The sequence below is a fragment of the Megalobrama amblycephala genome, linkage group LG12 (genome assembly GCF_018812025.1).
Source record: "Megalobrama amblycephala isolate DHTTF-2021 linkage group LG12, ASM1881202v1, whole genome shotgun sequence".
NCBI classification, from domain to species: Eukaryota; Metazoa; Chordata; class Actinopteri; order Cypriniformes; family Xenocyprididae; genus Megalobrama; species Megalobrama amblycephala.
Genome location: NC_063055.1, coordinates 11,208,595 through 11,225,128, shown reverse-complemented (window position 1 = coordinate 11,225,128; position 16,534 = coordinate 11,208,595). Strand labels below are relative to the sequence as shown.

Genomic DNA, 16,534 nt, shown 5'->3' with positions numbered 1-16,534 from the left:
TGCTATTTATTTTTAGATATAATAATCAACACTCAAAAAACAATATGTAAATTTGCACATAAGGCAGGTTTTGCATTAACTTCTAAATCTAATTATAATGTAAATAATAATCTAAAAAAATATTTAAACATGTATTAAATAATTAAGACATTACTAATGGGAAAGTAAATATAATGAATATATGTATAAGCTAATATAGTGCATATATTTAGTGAAATGCTTCCCTCTAGAAAACATGCTGTGGACAATAAATGATTTGCACGAGGTAAACGTCATGGTACATGAGATATTATTCTCAAGCTGTTTTATTGATGTCTTTTTGCTGTTGAAACACTGGTTGAGGAATTACAGGTATTTATAGATCGGCTGTTCTTCTGCCCTTTTTCCTGTTGTGGCGGTTAGCAAACAACGTTGCATTACAGCGCGCGCCCCCTTTTGGATTGGAGTGTTAATCACCTGTGGCTTACTTTATTCATCGTCTAACTGCATGAACCGAACCGTGACATCTGTACTGTACGGTTTGGGATGAATACATCTACCATTACACCCTATATATATATATATATATATATATATATATATATATATATATATATATATATATATATATATATATATATACATACATACACACACACACACACACACACACCGATCAGGCATAACATTATGACCACTAACAGGTGAAGGGAATAACACTGATTATCTCTTCATCACGGCACATGTTAGTGGGTGGGATATATTAGGCAGCAAGTGAACATTTTGTCCTCAAAGTTGATGTGTTAGAAGCAGGAAACAATTGGGAAGTGTAAGGATTTAAGCGAGTTTGACGAGGACCAAATTGTGATGGCTAGACAACTTGGTCAGATCATCTCCAAAACTGCAGCTCTTGTGGGGAACCGGCCACAGGGTCATGGGCGGCCAAGGCTCATTGATGATGAACACATGGCACCAGGATGCACTATGGGAAGAAGGCAAGCCAGCGAAGGAAGTGTGCTGCTTTGGGCAATGTTCTGCTGGAAAACTTGGGTCCTGCCATCCATGTGGATGTTACTTTGACACGTACCACCTACCTAAGCATTGTTGCAGACCATGTACACCCTTTCATGGAAACAGTATTCCCTGGTGGCTGTGGCCTCTGTCAGCAGGAAAATGCGCCCTGCCACAAAATGGTTCAGGAATGGTTTGAGGAGCACAACAATGAGTTTGAGGTGTTGACTTGGCCTCAAAATTCCCCAGATCTCAATCCAATCGAGCATCTGTGGGATGTGCTGAACAAACAAGTCAGATCCATGGAGGCCTCACCTCGCAACTTACAGGACTTAAAGGATCTGCTGCTAACATCTTAGTGCCAGATACCACAGCACACCTTCAGGGGTCTAGTGGAGTCCATGCCTCGATGGGTCAAGGCTGTTTTGGCAGCAAAAGGGGAGCAACACAATATTAGAAAACTTCCAATTTAAACACTGCCCCTTCAATCAAATCAATCAGTTAAACAAACTATTTATTTTTATTATTTTATTAACTATTTATTTTTATTTTATTGTCAAATTTTTAGAATTGAATAAAAGCCTTTTCACCTTAATGAGGACTTTTTTTTTCTAAACATGTAGCATGTTATCTATTTATGTAAAATACATCAGAATAACCTTTAAAGGTACAATATGTAATATTTTTGCAGTGAAATATCCCAATGAAATATCCCAAAACCACTAGGACAGTGTTATATATTTTGTTCACTTGAGTACTTACATTTTCCCAAATGTTTCCAACTATTTGTAAATCGTGAGAAAATTGCAATTTTAGCCAAGGCTCTGGGAGTGTGAGGAGTCGCCTGTCAATTACGTCATACACGTGTTACCCTCGGTTTCCGGTTTTATTTTGTAGAAACCATGGAAACACCATAGATGCTTTAATATATTACACATTTTAATAGACAAGGGAACAACTGTTTTGATATATTTATAGACAGAAAACTAATTGTTGTTATATAGCTCAACACGTTTAGTTTTTTTTCTCCATCATAATGTTTTAAAATTAATTGCATGCCATTTATCAACACAAGCCATCCAGCATTTAATATATTCTAAAATCGATCTAGCTTACTGCAATGTGTCTCAAACAAGTGTCTCACAGCAGCCGCCGAGCAAACGCACAGAGTAATGTTATAACATCATTTTCAACACACTCAAATGTATCTAATATATTAAACAGAGCTGCGTTACCTCATACTCATGACCGGAAAAGCGGAAATGGCGCCGTGACTGTGGCATAATAAAAGTTCTGCCGCTCGTGAGGCGTGTGTTGCGCAATTGCTCCATTGGCCTCGTTCAGCTCCCACAACACTCTGCCCTGTTCTGCTTCATACTACAGTAATGTTAATAATCACATCCATGAACATGATTTGTTCCTGAGTCCAATCCCTATTCTTTTGCACCGTCCGTTGAGGTGGAGACCACATGTCCCAAGATTCCGCTCTCAAACTTGGCGTCATCAAGCTACGCCTTTGTTTTGAATAGGCCTCTAGCGACCTCTAGCGGACGGAATTATTACATACTGCACCTTTAAGCTGGATGTTACCTTTAAAAACTAGGTAGGTATAAGATTTCAAAACATATACAAACAAATGCTTCTGTGGCCCCTGATTGGTCAATACAGCATTCCATCCCTAAATTATTAATGCATTTACATGACGCTTGGATACTTAAGCAAAATACAACAAATTTCGGATTATGTAAATGTAGCCAATGCTCTTTTTGTCTCCAAGCTTTCAGTGCGTTAATGTCTTGGGCCAGGCGTTTACCCACTCAAAATGAACAAACTTGTGTTATCTTTGTTGCTGCTCCTCAAACAGGAAGTGGTGTTTTGGGAATTTCAAGGTTTGGCACATGGTCAGTTTGGAGCATGAAGAGGGGGCCGAGGACAGAGCTCTTACCAGAAGAGAAACAGGTCACGTTTTACCCAGGGAGGTGTGTATAACCCATGGGGCAAGAACTCCTAAAATAGACTAACGGCCTCCACTGTAATCATCATTCAGAACACATGCAGCAACGGCCTTCATTTTGTCCCACTCACTGACCAAAAACGCATGAACACAGATTGCAGAACTAGGGTTTACATCTCTTGTTTGCTATTGTTAGGCTTTTGTCCATTTGTTTACAATTATTAAATATTTAATAAAATGCACATACTTGTCTTAGTAATCTTAGCATGTAAGTATTAGTATCTTAGTACATAAGATTAAAATATAAAAATATTATTATAGATTTTTTTTATCGATTTGATAAAAAAAATGTAATAATAATATTTTTAAATAATATAATACATTTAATAAAGCATTACAAATAATAAAAATATAACGTTATTTTTTTATATTATAAAAAAATTATATGATTTAATAGCATATGATCTATTTTATTTAAATATATATTTTAATATAAAAATATTTGTCATTAATTAGACTCACTTTCGGATAAAATGAAAACAGAGTCAAATAAATGACACAAAAGGTGAAAAACAGCAGCATTAATATCTGCCACAGATGGTGAACTGAATGTGAGAGTGTATACGTAATAATCTTTTATCTGATGTCCTGTGATCTATTCCTTTCCCTTCCCAAACACATGGATGTGCCTGCAGGGCTGCAGAGCTGAAAGATTTCCCCTTCAGGGGGTCTGACACTTCAAGGCGATTGGAAAACCAAGGAGGCTAGCAATGAAGTTGGCCTATCACTTCCCTGGAAGCTATTTCTTCAAAAGCCTTCAGGAGCCACCACAACAAACAGCTGCAGAAGCCAATAACAGCCTAATAAACACGAAAACTCAACAACAAAAAAAAACTTCATGCTTCGCTGTGGGTTCATTTCCTTCCAAACAATGAAGCAATCTATTAGTCACCAACCTGATTTACGACGTCAGTATGGGCCAAATGTAAAACTAAATATTTTAGAGTTTTTGAGGCACGTCTGTTTTGCCTACCCCCCTGGCATGAAGCAATATTAAACTTCATGTCCAGCAATTAATCTCATATACACCCACGTTTCAATAAGACACAGAGGCTGTGCATTGCCGTCTGGTTCAGCTCAGCTACCAAATCTGACCTCAGAAGACTACAGAGGGTAGTCCGGTCTGCTGAGCGAATCATTGGCACAACCCTCCCCACTCTCCAAGAACTGTACTTATCCAGAGTGAGAAAAAGGGCAAAGAAGATCACTCTGGACCCCTCACATCCAGCACACTCCCTCTTTGAACTGTTGCCATCTGGTCAACGCTACAGAGCCCTGAGCACCAGAACGACCAGACACAGGAACAGTTTCTTCCCTCAAGCAATCCATCTCATGAACACTTGACAAACACGGAACGCACAACACTATTACACATTATTTACTTAAAACGCTTATTTATATTTCAAATTTGCACACATAACTGTACATACAAATTGTCTATATTATATATTGTTTTTTGCTTTTTTTGCACTTTGTCTATCTTGTAAATTTGTATATTATTATTTTATTCTTATTCTATTCTTATTTTATTCTTATTCTTTATTATGTGTCTTGTCTTGTCGCTGTTACTCTGTTGCACTGTGGAGCTTCTGTCACTAAAACAAATTCCTAGTATGTGTAAACAACATACCTGGCAATAAAGCTCTTTCTGATTCTGATTCTGATTCTGAAATCTCCAGTAGGGTCTTTTTATGCGGCCAAGCAAAACTGATAAAAAAATAAAATTAAAAAAAAGATATCTGTGCTTTAATAAAGCAAGATAAACAGAAGTAAAAGACATTTCATTGCATTGGTCTCTCCCAGTCAACAATTCTGCAAGCCACACCACCTGACGTAAATTAGGATGTCAACATACAAGGAAACAATATATCTACTTGTGTCTGTCAAAGAATGATCTGGAATTTTCAAACCCGGACATCTCATTAGAGTTAGGTAGGTAGTGAGTCCAGGACATACCAGAACTGTCAGACGCCCATTTATTGCACAGGAGGGACCTTCAGTTCCATTTATTTACATACATTTAATTCCTTTATATATCAAATCCTGATATATTTTTATAGGATATATTATGCAACATATAAATGGGAGATACCCTAGATACTGTTGCAGATCTCTAGGGAACAAGAAGGAATATACAAGGCAGAGGAATCCTGAACAAATCAGCACTCCAAAGAAAGCTCAGGTTGCACCTTGACAAGGTAATTGGTCATCAGGGAAGGAGAGGAAAGAATTTTACAAGAAAGGGCAGAGAGGGAAAAAAAAAGGTTGCAAATTGGCCATTTTTGTGTGTAAAAGGCAGTGAGCATTGAATTCTGATGTTCTCCTCCTTCAATTCATCCCACTACAATTTTAGTTTGCAAATTAGAGCCTGTTCTCATTTATATCTTTATCAACAACGTAGACTATGAAAAATGATAATAAAAACACAATTATATTATATAATATATATTATATATATACATACAGTGCACAGCATACAAAAGATGTATTTTCTTTATGATTACTAATACAATTTATGGAAAGATGGCAAAACTTAAATGTATTAAACATATACATAATAAAAACTGAGAAATATATGTCATTAATAGCCATAAAATAAGTAAATTAGCCAATTTTGTTTAAATTAAGGATAGCAGAAATGAGTACACCCTAGATTTAATTTAACAAATGTATAATATTCTAGTACTTAGTATGCCCTCCATAATTTTGAATATACTGCTCTGACCCTTCTTGGCACAGAGTGTACAAGTTCATGACAAATTGTCACATCTGTCCTGTTTAACTCTTGGATGATGAGCTCCTTAAATGCCCTGATCTTTAATGGGGAGTGTTGCTCAACTCGTCTCTACAGAATCCCCCACAGGTGCTTAAGAGTGTTAAGATTGAATGCAATACATGTCCACAGAAGGTTTTTCACCTTGGGAGAATGCATATCCTTATTGTCATGCTGAAAAAATGCCCAACAATGCAGGTAATGAGGAAAGGGTAACAGCTTCTGTTTCAAGTTTGTGTATTAAATTACACAGTGGTGTGGGAATTCATGACAGCATTGATAAAGCACATACATCCCTATATAAGAGCTTTACTACCACTGAACTTTACTGTGGTAACCAGGCACATCTCACTGTACTCCTCCTCTAGCAACACCATAACATTTTGGATGCTGTTAGATCCAAAATGATTGATTTGGTCTCATGAGACCAAAGTATTGATTCCCAGAATCTATATTTTGTAAATATGGGCTTTGGTGATGGCTAACTGACTTTATTGTGCTTTGGATACAGTAGGTAGTTCCAGTGAGAACAACAACCATGCATGCCATTTCTGTAGGCTACATCTTACTCTGTGAGATAAACAGTCACTCTTTTCATAGCTTTTGCTGGCTCTGAGACACTTGCTTGGTATTACTCCTGCTCTTTGTCTAGCGAAAAAATCCCTCATCACTAAATGAAAGCTTAAAATGAAGGCCTGATTATTTCAGGGGCCTTGTCACAAGTCCATTGATTTTTAATTTATCTGTTACTTTTGCTATATTTTCACACTTAAAACAATGATTTAGTAATCCTCTTGTACCACTGTCCTCTTTTGTGCTAAGAAATAAGTCTCCTGACAGTTCTCTCCCAAGTGGTTCCATTGTTGTCAGCATTAAGTCTGAGAATGATTCAGTGGGCTATATAACACTTTTAATTGTCAAGAAATTACTTCTCTTTAAATGTTTTGGTTCAACATACTTACCTGGTGATCAAACATTGCCTTAAACTTACACCAGAAAATTTTTATTTCGTTTTATTTAGTAACTTTTAGGAGGGTGTACTCATTTTTGCTACACAACATTTTATCACCTTGATAAGAAAATCTTAATTTCCTGAATGTATATATACACACAAACATTTTTGCAGATTTTGCAAGGAGTATGTAAACTTTTGAGCACAAATGTATATGTCCAATTTTTTTTTTTTTTTACTGCATATATCTTCATCTGTGATGGACTTCACAAGCATGTTCATATGGAATAGGTCAGACAAAACTTGTAAATGTTGTGGAGCAGGAAAAAAAAAATGCTGTCTGAGAAAGCTGTCAACAAGTGAGCTGGCATCTCATAAATATTCATAGGCCTTCTATCAAACCACTGGGCTATATGGATGGCCTTTGCATCTCATCTGCATAATTTACATACAGTGTAAGTGCTCCTATGAGGTAACTAAAAAAGAAAGTGAGTGCCGGCCAGTTTCCAGTCCATATTCCTAGTCGTCACCAGAATTAACTATTAACCTTCTGCAATTATTTTATCTTCATAACAAAACAGAGGTATAATTTAAATGCTACAAAATTATGATGCTGGCAGATGTCTTGAGGGCTTAAGTCTATGTATTGGTATGGAAGGTTTAAATAGACTGACACTGTTATGTGTATGACTGTAAACAATGGAGTACATACAATGGGCTGCAAATGTCTGTGAGTAACCTGATGATCATGCTTTCCAGAGAATGATCCAAAGAGCGGACGTGTGGTTCCACTGAATGTGTGGTTCAGTGGAAGAACATCTGACCATCTGTACAAAGAATTTCACATGGTTAATGCCACAAATTTGATTATTTGATTAGTGACCTAGAAATCACGTTGTAATGTTTCTTAGTATTTTGGAAAATTTAAAACAAAGACTTTCCATTGATTTCCATGGTTAAATTAGATTTTAAATCCTGTTTTTCAGTCCGTTCTCAGAACATGGGACCCCACTGCATTTTGCGTCAAAATAGGTGTCAGACTGTCAATCTTTCAAATGTTCTACATGAGAATACATACATCCATTTTATTATTAAACTGAATATTATTAAACAAAACTTACATGGTTCTATTCTTTCTATTCTAATAAAGAAACTACTTTGTAGCACACTTTGTTAACTGCACATACACAGAAAATATCTTAGTTTTGTGTTGAAAAATAAGGTATTTCTTTCCAAGAAAACTGAATTTAAAAACTATATATAAAGGCTCATATATTGAAACAAATTGGGTTAAATGTTTCATCATTCCTGACAATGAATAATACAAATACAGAACTGGATATAAAGTGCTATAAGCTAGCTAAACTGCTAGTACGTACAAAAATAAATAAATAAATAAATAAGATCCTAGAAATGTGGCCCTGAACCTGCAGCCTCTGGTATTACCCTACTTGGTGGAAGACATAATTGGAAAAAAAAAAAAAAAACACACACACAATGAAAAAAATCCATTAACAAATATGTTAGGGTAACAGCCCTATTTTCTAAAACAATCAATACTGTAATTGCCAAAGTCTTTGTCTACCTCACACCTTCATGTGACCTTCCATTATGCTTTAGGCCAAGGTGACCGCTGAGGCGAACGGTGCGCGCAGCCAGGCGACCAATCAGAAAGCAGCCGCTCTTGAGGAGTCCCCCAAGTAATCCCGTACAGCATTACCTCGAGCGAAAGTAAAAGATCTCATTCTGTTACCCTACAAATGTGTATGTGTGTGTGGTCAAAAGATACTTTGTTCTGACACAGAGGTTTCTTGTCCTACACCTTCAATCTGTTTTCTTTGCTTTGACATCGAATTAATATTAATTTGCAAATAATAAAATAACTTTCAGCAAAGTGATTCAAATTTGGTGATCTAATTTTCTCCGGTACGTTTCATCTTTACCTTGCAAAGCCCGTCCTTGAGCCTCCTATATTAGGTGTGTGGGTTTATTAGATCATTCATGCAGGAGATTTTCTGTTCTGTTATAAATTGCATGAAGCATACGCAAACAAACAATAAGCATACAGATCTCAAATATATTGCATTTTAGTCACTACACCACCCAGTCCTGAGCCAAGATGATGTATGTTCTCTATTGTTGCCAGGGAAAGCGGAATAGTAAGCCTAGTGTGAGTCATAAACACAGGTACAGGCTGCAGGTAGTCTAACCCCTGGGATCAGAGCATCGAGCTTAAGAGAACGGACATAATCCTCCAGAGGTGTCGTGTAACACCAACTCAAATCCTTGGAGGGAAAAGGACATGATTGCATGCATTTTGTTCAAAACAGAGAAGAACGGCAGTATGATTTATTCCTGAGGGGTATGGTGGTATATACAGTATAAATGTGTCAGCTATACTGGTTTATAAAATGGCATACTAAAATCTGACAGATAGACAGATTAGATAGATAGATAGATAGATAGATAGATAGATAGATAGATAGATAGATAGATAGATAGATAGATAGATAGATAGATAGATAGATAGATAGATAGATAGATAGATAGATAGATAGATAGATAGATAGATAGATTTCTATCATCTGCTCAAAAATACAAAACAGTAATATACCTGATTTGGTGCTCAAGAAATATTTCTTGCTATTATCAGAGTTGAAAACAGTTGTGCTGCTTAATATTTGTGTGGAAATATATACACACACAAATTGAAACTTAAATAAATGTCATTAAATATTCAAGTCACTATACAAAAACATGACTAGATGGAAACTTTTGGTCATAGCGCCCACCCATACCTCAGAGAATCAAGAATTATTATGTGTACTTGCATCCAAAAGAAACATTTGTTCAGAAAGATAAGTCCAAAAAGTTTCCATAAAACTGAGAATTGAGGGAGGGCTGACCAGCATACGTAAAAACTAGAGCAACACTGGTTCCCCTGAGCGCCTCTGTCCTCTTCATTTCTGACATAAATTTCTTTTCAGTGCCACAGACCCCCTGAAGCCTGTTTTTCTATGACTAATAACGTCATGTTTGTTTCTGCGGACCATGGGAGTGAATTCTGTCCTTTATTTTGGAGAAGTGGTTTAGATTATTTTTTAACAGTGCCTACTCATAAAATACTGATTCATATGCAGAATCGTTTAGGAGGACACAGGTCAAATTTACATTTGCAAAGGGCTGCAGCATTTAGGTTCTGTACTGAGATAAGCCTCTGTGAAGATGTGAATTGAAATTTTTTTATATACCATAAATGTAAAAATTTTTCACGTTAGCACATGATGGCACCACAGTTTGATTCACCGCATCTGAATTCAATGTGAACACCGATTCTTGCCGCACATAAATCAAACCACTCATGGGAGACACTCTATCCCTGTGTTTATAGATAGAACGGATGCTCTAGCAGTGACAGCACTCTTCATCACGGGTGAACGCCTCGGCCGCCAGGCATCAGTTATCGCTGCAATCAAATCTGAAGTGTATTTACAGAACTTAGACTTACAGAGAATACAAATCTAACAGTATTGATCTGTTGGCAACTCACATACTGTAAGAGATCATGATGCCATTTAATCTGCTCTGTATCAGGTAAGACTGGGTATTGAAGCTTTTTTTTTAAGTATTACGAAACACAAATATATATTATAAATTTACACCATTCTAAAGTTTGGTTAAGTAAGATTTTTAATTGTAATACAGCAAGGATTCATTAAATTGATCAAAAGTGACATTAAAGACAATGTTACAAAAGATTTTTATTTCAAATAAATATTGTTCTTTTGAATTGTCTTCGAATGTAAAAATACATGGGGAGGGGAATCACTTTTTTCACAAAACTACTAAAGGGCACTGCCATTTTCAACACTGATAATAAGAAATGTTTCTTAAGTAGCAAATCTGCATTTCTGAAGGATCATGTGACTGTAGACTGGCATAATGATACAGAAAATAATATAAAAAAACAGACAGACAGATAGATATTGTAAATAGAATGATAGAACGAATGATAGAACGACAGACAGATAGATTATCCTCGGTTTTTTTTATTTTGTAGAAACCATGGAAATGCTTTAAGTATTTACATGTTTTAATAGGCAAAGGGAACAACTGTTTTGATATATTTATAGACAGAAAACTAATTGTTGTTATATAGCTCAACACGTTTAGTCTTATTGTTTAAATAATCTAAATGATTTTTTGCGAGTACCATGCTTTACCATGCCTCAGAGAAAAACAATATTTTGTCAAGTAGCTAACATAGCATAATCAGATGCTGCTTTATTTTTAGTAACAGTTATACAGCATTTTCTCCATCATACAATATGTTTTACAATTAATTCCATGCCATTTATCAACACAAACCTTCCAACATTTAACATGATATTCTAAAATCGATCTAGCTTACTGCAGTGTTTCAAACAAGTGTCTCACAGCAGCCGCAGAGCGAACGCACAGAGTAACGTTATAACATCATTTTCAACACACTCAAATGTATCTAATATGATAAACAGAGCTGCGTTACCTCATACTCATGACCAGAAAAGCGGAAGCAGCGCCGGCGACTGTGGATAATAAAAGTTCCTCTGCTCGCGGCGTGTGTTACGCAATCGCTCCAGCGACCTCGTTCATCTTCCACAACACTCGGTCCTGCTCTGCTTCATACTACAGTAACTAGCGGACAATAAATATTACATGTTGCACCTTTAAGCTTTAAAAGTTTAACATCTTTCTTAACATTCTCATAATCATTCTTCACAAAACAACATACACGTTAAACAGACATTGCATTTTAAGATATACACTGATCAGTTAATTCATTTTCTGGGAATAAATTATGCAAAAAAAAAATACAAAAAAAAAAATCACAAAACTGTCTAATTCTGGCCAATTATTAGCCAAATGAACAAACATTAAAATACTTACAATATGCGTCATGTTGCTTAGTTTTATTTCTGGAAATGTATCAAATATATCATCAATATTAAATATATTGCCCAGCTCTGGTATCGGTTTTACTACTAGGTTTCTACAAGAAGCTCTCCATGCACACCAGGAGCAATCTGGATTTAAAGCAACTGTGCGCCTGGGCACCAAGAAAGCTTTGTCTGCGTCTGGAGGCAGTTCTGCACCATAGTGCATATCAGGTCTCTGAGGGATTTAGCTGTTAGAGTGTGTGTGTGTGTGTGTGTGTGTGTGCGCGCGTTTGTGTACAAAACAGTACACAAAACAGTAGTACAACTGAGACTACTTTAGAAACCAAAACCATGCTGTCTGACAGGCAGAATATCTGCACTATAAAGTTGTCACTGAGAGACAGTATAAAAAAAATCAGTCAAATTAGCATGCTGAACTAAAAAACAAAAACTACTACCTGAAACACATCACCGCAATGCACAGGAGTTCATCTCACCATGATGACACAATCTTTCCCGTCCCCAATCATTAGCTAATCAAACAAGATCTTCAGTGTCACAACTACTCGCTGCTCTCTCCATTAATAACGTCATCCATCAGGATGAACTATGCTGACCGTGGGGTCTAATGTAACAGCTCTCACACACAGGAGCACAGCATAAACACATTCACATCTCAGGTGTTTCCAGGGACCAGTGCAACAATGACCCCTTGGGATACAATGACCTTGGCAGACATGTGCACAGTGTTTGCTGATATTGGATCCTTTCAAGTCAGTTCCTCAGTGCAATGCACAAAGGAGGCAATGAGCAGAAAGGTTCAGACATAATTCACAAACAGACCTTCTTACACATCCTTCAAACATGTCAAAACAACCAAAGAACAATTTACAATCCATTTTGTCAATTAAATATCATAAGAAATCAGATCAAATGTCATCAAAAAGAATTGTATACCATTAAAAGGTAATTTCAATGAAAGCTGTACATCTAAAATCATAGTCAAGCAGGCACAGATTTGTTCCCTATAGATGTTGCTATTTTTTTGTCCATGCATCTAAACATGTATATAACCTAACTTTTCTTGAAAGCAAAAGAAAAAAGTATTTGTTTGTTCATATGTGCTGATCTTAAATATCATTCCACAAACACTGAGACCAATTTGCTCAGCAAGGAAAACTCAAAATGAAGGGGCTCGGTGGCCCTGGATACTAAAATTGCGATAACATTCACATTAAAGTGAGTCATACAGTCTGGTCGTGGTCTAAATGTGTGGGGTTGAATTTCAACCCCCTCCGTGAGTCTCATAGGAAATAAATGTACAGTAATGAGAAAATGGATTTAAATGGACTACAGAAGCAATTATATGCCTAATGATAGAAAGTAGGACTTGCTTTTCTTCCATTAGTGTTTATACTGAACTCTGACGTCATAAATCAGGTGCGCTTAGGTTGAAGACACAAAAATTGATTTGATTTGTTGATTTGATTTGCACATTGTCTTATAAAAAAATACTAACATTTTAGAGAAGAATCATTGAGAAAAAAGGACAGAAGATGGGTAAAAACATGCAGCGAAATCTCCAACGTCTGTCAAGGTGAATGATATGACATTTACCACTGTTTATCTAATTGGCAATGTGATGACAAAGGAAATATTTCATTGCTGACTGAAAGGTATCAAAACTGTGACTAACGGTCTATTATTATTCAAGTGTATCTGCATATTTCTGCCTGTAATAGGCTCTCTGATAAACACTCCCTTCAGGGAACATTTGAACCGTTGGTCTCCTCTTGCCAAGTACTAGACCAACAGGGACTGGATGTGAACGTCTGGTGCTCAGCTTGCAATGAATTAGTCTGTGATGGGTGTAAACAGTCTTATTTCTCATTCGGTGAATGAAGGAGGAGCCGTGAAGGACAGCAGTTCTCCAGAGGGCTCTCCAGAGAGCAATAGACGCGAAAAATACTTATGCACAAACTCATCAGGAGAAGGCATGCATCATGCTCTGGGCTAATTAGAAATATTGATTATAATTACCTGAACATTCAAATTATTGCTTAGCCATTTGCTAACCTGTTTGTATTTTTACTACAGGCCATTTATACTTAAACCTATTTATATAATATTCTGACCCATATCTGTGTCAATCCGTTTTGCAATCCATCTGTAGCACTGTGTCATAACCAGGAAGATTCCAGCAAAAAGCCTTATTTCTTTCCAGACTGAAAGCAAACATGCCGTAACCAAACTCACAGCCAGCCAATTAGAAAGGCATGTGAATGAATTATCATTTTAACTCACAAAGCACTGCATGGTGTAAAGCACATACCTTGTACTTGCATGACTTCTGTGATGCTTCTCAAGATGGCATCCCATGCATAATATCACAATTTAAAGTTTAAGACATTTATATTCCAAAATTTAGATTTATATACATTTTATTCCCCCCAACCCAAATACCAACTGTAACAAATCAAGTTTTGACGTTTCCTTTTCTATTTATGTATCAATTAGTAAGATATTAATTTAATAATATAAACATATAGGCTATATATTATGCAAACTAAGTTCATTTAGAATTAATAAACATAATTATTTTTCCACTACATAAAATCTGTTTAAAGTAATTCTAAAGTATTTATTTCGTTTAGTTTCACATAATGGCAAAATCATATTCTTACCGTTTAAGTCCTTGAAAGGATGATGGCCATGACATTCTGGATTTTTTTAAACCGGGACGGTTACCGGTGTCCACGGCATATGTCCGGTCCATGGTTCTGGGATTCAGGTACTTTTCCGTGTCGGAAAACCCTCTCTGCCTCACTCGGAAGTTCTTGCGCGAGGCGAGAGAGTTTTGGATTTGAAGAGGAACCGGGTTCTGTTGCCTCCAGAGATGTTTTGGGGCATTATCAGTACCGGAACCAGAAACCAAAGTTGATACATCGCTTCCCGCGTCCATTCTTGCAGTTGTATCCACTTGCTAAAATTTGTCAAAAAATTTATTTTGTGAGGTAATTATTGCAACTAGCTTTGGTGCGAATTGTCCGAAACTTTGATAACATCCATAAGAAAGCGTGGTATAAAGTACATTATTAGTGCTTATTCCATGAAAGCAACAATATTCTACGTGAAATCTGCAAATGCATATAAACAGAAAAGTCATTTTTGATGTACACTATACTGAATTGATCCATTCTGTCCAATAGTTCATCGTCTATAGAGATCGCAGCTCGCTTCTATCATAATGTCCACAATAACATAAAACTCCGCCTGTCCCGTTAAATTGCTTCCCAAATAAACCAGCGAATCTTCGCGGTCCATGCAACAACATAAGCATCCCAATCTCGCGCCTTGACTGGACGGAAAACGCATCCAAACGCTCTCACTCTCACTCTCATCTCCACTTCACAGAAGTGATGCTGGGAGGAGATCGATATTTATTGGGCACAGGTTGACTGACAGCCCAGGGGGAGGAGCCTAATGCTCTTAGCACAATGGGGAAACAACTTGGGGAAGAAAAAAAACCTTATTTGTTCGTGATAGCCAGTCATATGACGAAGAAAAAATAGGTGCAGTGGGGCTACATATACAGTACTTATAAAAAGTTTTAATGCTTTTGAAAGAAGTCTCTTATTACCAAGGCTGCATTCATTTAATCAAAAATAGAGTAAAAACTGTAATATTGCGAAATATTATTACAAATTAAAAGAACTGTTTCCTATTTGAATATTTTAAAATTTATTCCTGTGATGGTAAATCTGAATTTTCAGCATCATTACTTCAGTCTTCAGTGTCACATGATCCTTCAGAAATCATTCTAATATGCTGATTTGGTGCTCAGGTAACATTTATTATTATTATCAATGTTGTGGAAAAGGTGATACTTTTTTTCAGGATTCTTTGATGAATAGAAAGTTAAATGAACAGCATTTATTTGCATTTATTAAATGTATTTATTAAATTTATTAAAGCATTTATTAAATAGAAGTCTTTTTCATGACATTATACATTATAAATGTCTCTTTTCTGTCACCTTTGATCAATTTAATGCATTCTTGATGAATAAAAGTTATAAATTCTCTCTATTTTTAAATCTTACCACAAATACTTGAATGGTATCATTGTTTCCACAAAAATGTTAAGCAGCAAAAACTGTTATCAACAATGATAATAATAATATGTTAATATAATGTAATAATATAATGTTTTTTGAGCAGCAAATCAGCATATTAAAATGATTTCTGCAGGATCATGACACTGAAAATTCAGCTTTTTCATCACAGGAATAAATTACACACACACACACACACACACACACACACACACACACACATATATATATAATTTTAGTTTGTATTTTTCCATAACAAATTTTAATTATATTCTATATGTGACCCTGAACCACAAAACCAGTCATAAGTCGCACAGATATATTTGTAGCAACAGCCAACAATATATGGGTCAAAATGATTGATTTTACTTTTATGCCAAAAATCATTAGAATATTAAATAATGATCATGTTCCACGAAGATATTTTGTAAATTTCCTACCGTAAATATATAAAAAATGTCGATATGCATTGCTAAGGAATTCATTTGGACAACTTTAAAGGCAATTTTCTCAATATTTAGATTTTTTTGCACCCTCAGATTCCAGATTTTCAAATAGTATCTCGACCAAATATTGTCCTATCCTAACAAATGCAAAAGCTTATTTATTCAGCTTTCAGATGATATATAAATCTCAATTTCAAAAAAATTGACCCTTATGACTGGTTTTGTGGTCCAGGATCACATATTACATTTTTTTTTTTTTTAAATCTTTTTTTTTTTTTTTTTTTTTCTCAATACAAATATAAATATAAGCTGACTCCTGACAGGTC

At 35.8% G+C, this 16,534-nt stretch overlaps 1 protein-coding gene across 2 annotated transcripts in view; it reads right to left on the bottom strand.

Annotated features, from left to right (window-relative positions):
• The window catches only part of pde4d (phosphodiesterase 4D, cAMP-specific), a 148,136-nt gene that overhangs the window by 111,091 nt on the left and 20,511 nt on the right, over nucleotides 1–16,534 (bottom strand). The window contains exon 1 of one of the 2 annotated variants that reach the window (XM_048208698.1): nucleotides 14,333–15,325. The exons of the other annotated variant lie outside the window; for it this stretch is intronic. Within the exon in view, the coding sequence (XP_048064655.1) occupies nucleotides 14,333–14,610 (278 nt within the window). The 5' untranslated portion in view covers nucleotides 14,611–15,325. Of the gene's footprint in view, nucleotides 1–14,332; nucleotides 15,326–16,534 lie in introns of those variants that run through there. 2 annotated transcript variants of the gene reach the window in all.